General features: G+C 43.0%; 1 protein-coding gene across 1 annotated transcript; it reads right to left on the bottom strand.

Annotated features, from left to right (window-relative positions):
* Positions 1-306: 306 nt before the first annotated feature.
* Positions 307-8931, bottom strand: LOC134468240 (desmin-like). Its single transcript, XM_063222183.1, has 10 exons — positions 8810-8931; positions 8338-8494; positions 8086-8226; positions 6749-6868; positions 6472-6567; positions 5634-5768; positions 1667-1777; positions 1288-1398; positions 695-819; positions 307-397 (listed from the first exon to the last, which is right to left on the bottom strand). The coding sequence occupies exons 1-10, from the start codon at positions 8929-8931 to the stop codon at positions 307-309; spliced, it is 1209 nt and encodes a 402-aa protein (XP_063078253.1).
* Positions 8932-10052: the final 1121 nt, after the last annotated feature.

The following is a 10052-nucleotide window of genomic DNA, read 5'->3' as shown; positions in this document are numbered from 1 at the left end:
ATATCGGCCTAATATTTGCCAAATAACAAAAATTGCCTGCGTTAATAAAAATACATGAACGTCACTCCCGGCGTTAATGGTAAAAACGCACAGATGCGTTAGCTGGCGTGAAAGGTTAACCAGCACATGTGCATCTCCCGGTCAAAATGCTTTCAACTGCAAAGGGCCACACAACACAACAGACAAAGAAGATGAGGATGGTGGTGGTGAATGGGGGGTGTAACTTGTATGTTCCTCCAAGGTCGTCATCGGTGACGGCTCCAGATTCTGAAGGTTCGTTCCCGTGTGTCATTTTGGATCATGACATTATGCCATTATGGCCATCATGCCACCTGCCTTGAGGGACATGCTCTTCACCATGGTGTTCAGGCGGCTGTCCTCACCTTCGATCAGTTTCCTGCAGGACACAGTAGACACAAGAGCAAATTTATAGTTAGAGCATGGCCCTCGTTTTCATTCAGTGTGTACATTGTCTGAATCTGCGTGTTGGTTCACATTGACTGCAGAAATGTGGTGAGTTACCAACTATTTCTGTGAGACAAAATACAAATATTCAGTACATGTAGGCTCATCAAACTCCCAAAAATAGACCTCTTGAGCATACACTGTAGATTGCTTACAGTATGTGGACCTACAAGTCTTAAACCGTAACAGTAGCATGAGGTTACAAGGAGGGCTTGGAGACATGTCTGACCTGTAGGTTGTGATCTCCATCTCCAAGGACTTCTTAACATTCAGGAGGTCCTGGTATTCCTTCAGCGTCACTGTGATCTTGCTCTTGATGGCACTCAGCTCCTGATTGAAAGTATCTATTCTCGCCTGGGGGACACAAAGAAAGCTCATTTATTTCAAAGTTGCCAATTGGAAGATATAATTACAAGATACAAGTAATATGTAATCATAAAATTGTGGTATATTGTCTGAAAATAGAAGAAAGATTATGACTATGAATCATAATGTCAATGTATAACATAAACTTGTATTATAATATGGCCAGACTATTCACATTCTAAAACCAAATGTAAAGCTTGTCTATTCTACTCATGCATTATTTTGCCTTTTTTTGTTTTCCCTGTGGAAGAGGAACAACATTTTATATTACTGGCAATTTGTTTTTTACAACACCACTTCCCACTGCAATTAAATGTACACTTAAAATGGATTATCAGTGCATCTGCAACCGTTTAATAGTTTAAGCGTGTTCCTAGCACGATCGGTCATCTGTCCTCCAACAGTTTGGCAATGCGGTTCCTAGCACCATCAGTGTCCCTAGGGGGTGGAGCTTACCTGGAGAGTCTCTTCCTCGTTCCTGTAGCGTTCGGTAGCATCACGCAGCTTTGCCTCCAGAACCTCGCTCTTGGTCCTCAGCCTATCCAGCTCCCCCTCCTTACTACGAATCTAAACACACACACACACAGTGCACACAGTGTAGGAGGGGACCAAGTAGATGCTGAAGATGGCGTAGGCTGAAACATTTGTCTATTTGTTGCGCTATTCTGATAAATAAATACAACAATTGCGGATTACAGCGCAGTTTTTCTCTAAACAAATGTAATGATTAAAGTAACTTTTTTGAATGGGCAGCATGTATTCTGGAAATAATGTACTTAAAATATTACACAGTGCACCTTTAAAGAGAAGGTCTGTGTTGAGAGCCCTGCCTCACCTCTGCTTTCAGCCCTCTGATCTCCTCTCTGAAGCTGCAGATAGATTCCAAGTGTCTCGTTGACGTCTGCGACATGTCCTGGAATTGAGTCTTGTACCATGTATCCATTTCCTGCCAAGAAATCAAAAATATCAAATGACGTACTGTTATTTTAGTTTTTCTTTTTGCCAATGCTATAGGTCACATTTATACATTTAACTTAAAATTCTTATCCAATTTTCATGTGAACTTTAATATTGAGCTGTACATAACACTTTCCTGCTGAGAAATCAAAAACATCAAATGACATCCCCATTATATTAGTTTGAGGTGTTTTCAATGCTCAAGGTCACATGAATCTGAACAAGGACCAGAAGGAGAGAGCATCACTCTTCCTGTCTTGGCGGGTCTTCACTGGCTGCCTTTCTCCTACAGAATCAACTTTAAGATTCTGCTAACAGTATTTAAACATTAAATGAACTTTCCCCCAGTTACATCTCTGAAGCCCCTGCTCGAGCTCTCAGATCCACTGACGATAAGCTGCTAAGGATTCCCGTCCCCCCCACGAAAGAAGATTGGCGACGCTGCATTCGTGTATTATGCGCCCAAGAGATGGAACGCCCTCCCCATCAACATCCGATCAGCCAGCGCCATCGACTTCTTCAAGAAGACCCACCTTTTCACCCTTGTTTACTCCTAGCTGCCCAGGCATCACAGTGTCCTAGGTGCCATAGCGTCCTTAATCTGTTCATAACAAGCCCTGGCAGGGGGCTCCCCTAGGTGGCTGCTGGTCTCTACCTGAGGTTACTTCCTCACTATATGAGTTTTTTTCTCAGACCTCATTGAGCTTTTCCCCCCTATAAACCATTCAAGTGAAAAGGGAGTTTTCCCCGCCCCTGTTGCCACCAAAGAGGCTTGAGACAAGAGGGTGTACTGACGTCATAACAGCGTAGTATGGAATGATGGCGAGGGGAGTACAATTCTTCTTCTACAGTCAGTATTGGAAGCATGGTCAAGTGCAATGCCACTTCCGCGAGGGTCGGAGTGTGGAACAGGTCATAGGTCGGTGTGCATGTGTATCAGCTGGATTTTGCAGAAATTGTATCCAACGGAAATTGTATCCATCACCCACTGACCATGCGCAAGGGAGTTAATTTTCCAGCCACTCGTGTCCTCAGGCCACGCCCCCGTACTACACCGTGGCCAATGCATTTTAGCCAGGCTGTGCCCTCCTAGTGATGCAACACTTTCAGCGCTGCAACTAGTCAGGTCAAGAGCAATGCAAGTACTTTCTGAGTTCCCGAACATACGGGAACTCCTCCACCTTTGTTGGTAAGCAAACAACCATAAGCAAACCAAGGGAGGCGGGTCAACCATGCCGTTTGGGAAATGGTAATTGTTATGTTCTTGGTCAGACCAAGTCTCGAAGAGATTTGAACATCGATGATAATCAGGCTAAATGCATTTACCCGGAGAGATTGTTCTTCTGTGTCGACTTTCTTTGGTTGCCACCAGGGGCCACATCAGAACGCCCATTCACTGTGACTATTTATCACTTATCCTGGACCAAACCCCTGTGGACCTTATCCCTCTATAATATACGGGTAGATGACGTGACGTGTAAATTTGGCTGTCGCAGGCTCTTAAAATTAAGTAAATTCATGCTTTCAAAATTGTCAATGCTTTAAATGATTAAACTAATGTCGTTGTTGTGAAAAAGTCATGTGTAATAAATCCAGAGCTTAAATGAGTATACTTAATTTTGAGTCAAATGTCACATTTGTCCTATGGTGTGACTGAGGCAAGCCTGGTTCTCCATATTAAAACATTTTTAAATAAATAATCAAAGCTCAGTCATTTGTCTAAACAACCCTGGCATGTTTTTCAAGGTGTCTATTTTAGCAAGTGGCCATGCTTAATTTTTTTCCTGTTTTTCTGAGACCATATGGACTTATGAAACTTTGTCGCAGAAAATAATGTCCTGTGGTGTGACATCATTTTTTTGGTTAATTCTGTGGATAATTATCTATTGTTGAAGCTCCAGCGGTACATAAATTGTGACTTTAGACCCTTAAGAAGCCAATGGCAAGGGTGGATTTTAGATTTTTCTCTCAGAGTTCTTCAGTCAATCAATTATGTTTTGCTACCACACGATGTATTAGTTTTCTAGTCCTTTGGTGTGACAGCCATAAAATACATTTTGACAATAGTGTATATTTTTCATATTTTTTTCTTATGTAGATGTATGAAAATGCATCTTACTAAAGGTGAAATTGTATTTCAGTTGGCAACGACATGGCTTTAAATTAACTCAAAAGCTCAAAAGTCCTATGGTGTGATGGTAAAAGTCCTATGGTGTGATGGTAAAAGTCCTATGGTGTGACACTTTGGAGTATCACACCAAAGGACAAACAGGTCACACCAATGGACTAGATATTTGAGAAATAGCTTACATATTTTTTTGTTTTGTTGTTTGACTAGATACATATTGTGTATTCAAATTACTTATTCCTTTATTGGCCTTTGGAATTTATACTTTGATGCATTGTTGATGAATATTTGCTGTTGATTTTAGATACTGTCAAATGATATAAAATGTCATTAATGGTGCTTTGAAACCATAAAATATAACGGTAACAGTCCAGTGAGAGAGTATATAGAGGAGTATAGATGAATAAAGTATGCTGTGGAGAGCTCAATATACAGCATAGGCCTAAATGTGCTGTCCAGCTTGAGATACCAAACAGGCACTGGCCACTACACACTACAGGTTCAATGGTGTGACAGTCATAGCATACCTACAAAAGTGTGATGGTCATGCCAAGGTCACCCTTCAGTATGAGTCTTATGAGCTCTGCAGGTTACATTCAATGACCGCATGGCTGTCATTAAGAGTTATGATAGGCTGATAATCGACGATTCAAAGACTTATAAGTGTAAAGTGTAGGTCCTTATTGACTACAACATTATATTATGATCAAAAGACAAAATAATCATGTTGATATATTTGTTTCTGGCTCAGTTTTGCATTTCTGTCCTTTAGCGTGACATGAATGTCCTACGGTGTGACATCTTTTAAACGCTCAAATATTTGTTTGAGCTAAACAATATGTTTGATAAACACTGAATATTGCATTAGGGAAGAACAAATTATCGTTCCTGAAAAGTTAGTATAAATTCTGACAATTTTGAACATTTAAAAGAAAGATATCCCTGTTTTTCCTCGAAGGTTTCTAATAATCTCACATCTAATGGGGAAAAAAATACTTAAATGGTAATTTCTCATTAAATTAAGACTTTAAAAAATTGCAATAAATATGAAGAGTGTAACAATGTTCATAAAACTCCATCAAGCCATTTCTACATTACTTAATATATTTATTTCTTAACGTCACACCAAAGGACATATTTTCAGCAAATTGCTTTATCAACGTAAATAAATAATCAATGAATAGACCAACATTGTGACCACTTGGATTTTTTGAAAGATTAATTGCTGCACTACGTAGACATATACTTTTTCCCCTCATAAACAATGTTTTGTGAAAAAAATGTTTTTTGCTGCCTATCCGTCATCTACCCATCTACTCTTTCTCCTCTCTAAACTTATTCCATTTTCTCTACATCTACTTATTTACCTTTCTACCTATTTTCGCTATTCCTTCCAGTTTCTTCTTTTGTCTTCTTGCTATTCTTTCTTGTTTCTGTCTCTCTTTTGCACTTCATTTTTAATTTTTTCTCATCTTTAACTTTGATGCTTATCTATTTGTTAAGCACTTTGAACTGCATGCCTTGTATGATATTGTGCTATACAAATATTTTTTTTATTCAATTTTAAACTTAGGGTTCGCAAATTCAACATTAAGTCTGTATCCTTGTAAAAACTTCAGTCTCTCTATTTGTGTAGAAGATGTCTGTAGCTCGCTCCATTGTTAAAAGATTATTGTAATTCCTGTAATGGTACTTGAGGAGGGCAAGGCTACTGTACCTGTAACTTCTTTGACGCCATGCTGTCGTACTGTGCCTGGATGGATTTGAGTGCAGAGCCGAGGTTGGGCAGAGCAAACGCCATATCCCCCTTAGCCACCCAGCTGTAGATCTCAGCCATCAGCTCCTCGATTTCCTGAGCAAAGGAGACACTTTCATCTTTTAATACATTGTATTTTTGGGACTTTTGAACTTTTGTCAACCAGAGAGGGCATAGAGAGACAGAAAATGAGTAGGGAAGGTGTTGTGTCACTTGGAGGGCATAGCCTAGCTAGCAAACTAGCCCAGTGCGGTATGTCGCTCCACTGGAGACAATTCCACATGAGCTACTGTATGAAAGCCACCTTACATTATCACCTTCACTAACCCAGGCAGTGTAGAGGTAGGTACAGTTGGTAGTAGGGCTGTAACGATATTGTATCGAACCGAGAAATCGCATTACACAGTCACGATACTGTATCGTGATACAAGGAGGCAGTAATGTGATACGCCCTTTAAAAGTTTTGTTGCTCAGCAGTCCAGACAACAACCACATGATATGAAGTGATAGTGCTTTCAAGCTTCAAATCATTATCATTATTTTGTTTAAACTTTTTAGAAATATTAGTACCCTCTTGTAACTTATTCTATCTATAAACTATTACAGTTTTTATTCATAATTTTTTTTCATAATGTTGGCAATGTGAATTCGTGGGGTGTATCGAACCGTAGGTCATAACTCTTGATACAAGTGTATCATTGGAGCCCTAGTAGGTAGGTGGGGTGGTGAGATCAGAACTTGAGTATGAATTTGTGTAAATGTGTGTGGATGTGCGTGTGCGTGTGTGTGTGTGCAACACCTGCTTGTGGACCCTCTGCAGGAACTCCAGTTGGTGCTCCAGGTTATCCAGCTGTTTCTCCAGGGTGATGCGGCCAGCAGTAGCAGCATCCACATCCTGTGGGGAACAAAGTCACAAACACACAGTCAGAGATCTGTCCATCTGGCTCATATTTAAACAATACCATTACCCTGCACAGTACTATTGGTTTTGACTTGCAGGGCGGAAGGCTTTGCTGTCCATCTGGGTCATGTGTTTAAACGCTGTTGTTGCTGTTGTTGTTTTTTTTTCAACTTACGGGGCGGATAGCTTCGATTTCCGCCTCAGCCTTCTTGTGGGCCTCCAGAGCTTCACTGTACCTGGCCTTCAGCATCTCCACCTGGACACCCATGGCATCCTTAGCAGCAACCGCCAGGTCCTGCAGGGAGAGAACATTCAATACACTGTTAAATACTCAAACTGTATTGTCAGTCATTAGTGCGCTCTGTATGTTGCTCCCATGGCAGCCTTGTGGTACTCCTCCATTAGGGTGTCGGCATGCTTGCTGTAGGATACGCGAGCGAGTGCCCGATTTGTTCATGAACGCGTTACCATGTGTATTTCCATTATTCAGTCTACAGTACACAAGCCATCTCCAACGTATTCAGCTAATTTTCAATGAAATCCGTCCGATCGTTGTGGCCGCGCTCGCAAAGCATGTTGGGATTCCGGCACAGCGAGTGAGGGACCTGTGGCACGTCAAAAATTTGGCCTTACATATGTGGGTTATACAGTACATACAGTATGTGGGTTATACAGTATATAGGGTGGTAGAATATTTCTGATTTCATTAGTTCACTTACTGAAATGTGGATTAATGTATGCATACAACTTCGTTCTTGCTGGAGAACGGACTTCTCATGATCATACCGCTCTCGCAGGAGAGTGGTTGTCCACGCGGTGGACTGATCATCAAAGTGCTTCACGGGGTCCCCAGAGACCACTGCACTGAAGAAGCTAAGATAGATTACGTGGCCTATTGGACAAGATCGCTGGCTGTGGTGCTGAAGTACTGCCACGGGTGAGAAATGTCTATGCAGCAAACATTCTCAAGATCTGGAGTACGGGGTGCCACTGACAGCTCGGGCAGTATCTGGGCCTGCAGATATGTGCGAACTCTGAGCAGACAGCCCCCGGCAGATGATGGTTGGAGAGCAATGGAGCAAGGTGAAGAGGAATGATGCTAGGGCAAGACACCTGATGAATCGATCGAATGGCGGCGGAAAGGAGGCGAAAGGGGAGGTGGTGCGTGACAGTGAGAAAGAAAATTTCAGACTGGACACAGGTGAGAGGATAATAAATGCTGTATAGTTAATTAAGGGGTGTTCCAAATTCCAGTGCCCTAAAATTCCACCAAATGACGGCAGAGCGGAGAATGAGATGCAGCTGGTTAAATAGGCATGCCTATCTTTTCGCACTGAACAGAATGCAGGTGGTAAATTAAGCATGCCAAATTTCATTACGCTTCTCTCGAACTTTTGTTTTTAACAAATCGTGCATTAAAATACATGTGTCCCATGGCGTTTTCTGCAGCAATCACCAGATCCCGCTGCACAAGGGACTTCCAGTCGTGATAGCCAAGCCAACCTCACTTACCCTCTGAGCCATCATCTGGTCAGCCACCCTCCTCATCTCCCTCATTCGTTCCTCGTAGACCATGCACAGGCCTGAGGGACCGCGGCGCAGCGCTTCGATCTCCGCCTCCAGACTCCTGTTCTGAGACTCCAGGGAGCGCACCTGTTACACACACACACACAGAATTGTAAATGTAATGTGGACGGATGGAAGGGCATGAAAGTGGTAAATTGAGAGTAAGAGAGGTAAGGTGTAGTCTGTTGCTCGCCTCACCTTCTCGATGTACTTGGTCAGACGGTCGTTAAGGGTGATCATCTCCTGCTTCTCGGAGGTGCGGGTGTCCAGGAAGGCCTGGTTCTCTGCGGACGCCGCATCCAGTTCCCCAGTGGCACCGCTCACGCACAGGCTCATGTTCATGATGGCACCGCTTCTGTGGTGAAGAGCACACAGCAATTGGGTCACTCACTATAGGCTAAGCTGGTATGTACCTTAATTCAGCAAAAAGTATAAAACATGCATTATATTTTTCTCTTGCCACTGCTGCTCTGGTGGTGAAGATTATGAACTCAGAAGTCACGATCTGGCTTGTGACCATTCGTCTAACCCTTAAGATTTTCTTTTGCTTCAGATGCTTGCTTAAGGCCATTTCTCACACTGAAAACAAGATGTGCCTGATCTGATACACTTCTGTGGTTCCAAAGTGACAGGTCACTGAGTGAAGAGAAAAGATTTAGGCTGGTCTTACCCAGACCCGGCCTTGCGTCCCCGGTTGCTCCTGCGAGTTGGAGAGGGGCTGGAGACGCGGATCTGGAGAGAGGGGGATGAGGCCTCAAAGCGGCGGTAGGAGGAGATCCTTTCCTGACTCATGTTGACTCCCTTGGGGTTGGTTGCTCTTGTGTTCGATGCTGTTCGGGGATAGCACTACCGTTGTCTCTCCACAGAGCCCCTTATATACTCTGACCACAATTCTCGCCCAGCCCATCGGGTGCACAAGCATGGAGGAATCTTGTACCTCAATACTGCAGGAGAGCCAGAGTGACCCCCTCATCTCACAGCCTCCCGCGAAGGTTAAAAATAGTGGGGTGAGCACAGGAGAGGGTAGGAGAGGGTAGGCCCCTGATCGAAGGACAAGCACAAAGCCCATTATCATATATGTCACATTGGCATGACTTTTGTTACCTGAACAGCACCAGAAGCGGAATGTTCAAGTCGCAAGCTGGGGCCACATCGAAGTATCCCAACTTCGAATTTGTGACGTCAGCACCGCAATGGCAGTGCACAGTGATAGGAATAGTTTATGTTTGACTTGCGAGTTGGAACGCTTTCACATGGGAGGTAGCTCCCTCCAGGTTGCATATTGGGAAGCTCCTAGAATGCAGGGTTAGTAGGATCAAAAGTTTAATTAATCACTGTCCCGAGTCAGCCAATGCTTATTTGAGCCATTAATAATTGAACGATCACTCTCGCAACCACGCTCCGCTGTCAGAGAACCCCAACCGAAAAAAAACGCTTTAAAAAACGCTGACTGTATTCAGATTTGTATCAACTGCTGGCATTCTGTGATGAAAAACATTCTAACAGCGAGCTTATATTTTTACAGCATTTTTACATGACGGTGTAGATTTTGACACAGGCATTCCACGGGCACCGCACAAACTACGTCATCCTGCATTGTGCCCCTTTAAGATGTTGTCATCTGCAAAGTCAGTCGTGATATATTCATTCCCATACATGTCATAGCTCACAAGTCTTCTTCAATGAGTCTTTAGTAGTATTTCTCAACAGGGGCTCTAGAGCATTGGCAGGTCAGGGGGCGTTGGGAGGCTTATGATGATGTCAGGGGGTGCTGGGAGGCTGATGATGACGTCAGGCGTATATTAAAAAAAAAAAGGTTGAGAACCACTGGTGTATAGCAGCACTTTTCTTTTCTTCACGCAAAAGCTGCTTACTTCACATTCTGCCTTTTAAGACAAATGCCACTGGTGATG

This window comes from Engraulis encrasicolus, chromosome 18, assembly GCF_034702125.1.
Source record: "Engraulis encrasicolus isolate BLACKSEA-1 chromosome 18, IST_EnEncr_1.0, whole genome shotgun sequence".
Taxonomy (NCBI): domain Eukaryota; kingdom Metazoa; phylum Chordata; class Actinopteri; order Clupeiformes; family Engraulidae; genus Engraulis; species Engraulis encrasicolus.
Note: the sequence above shows the minus strand (reverse complement) of the source record. Positions and strands in the feature narration are given on the sequence as shown.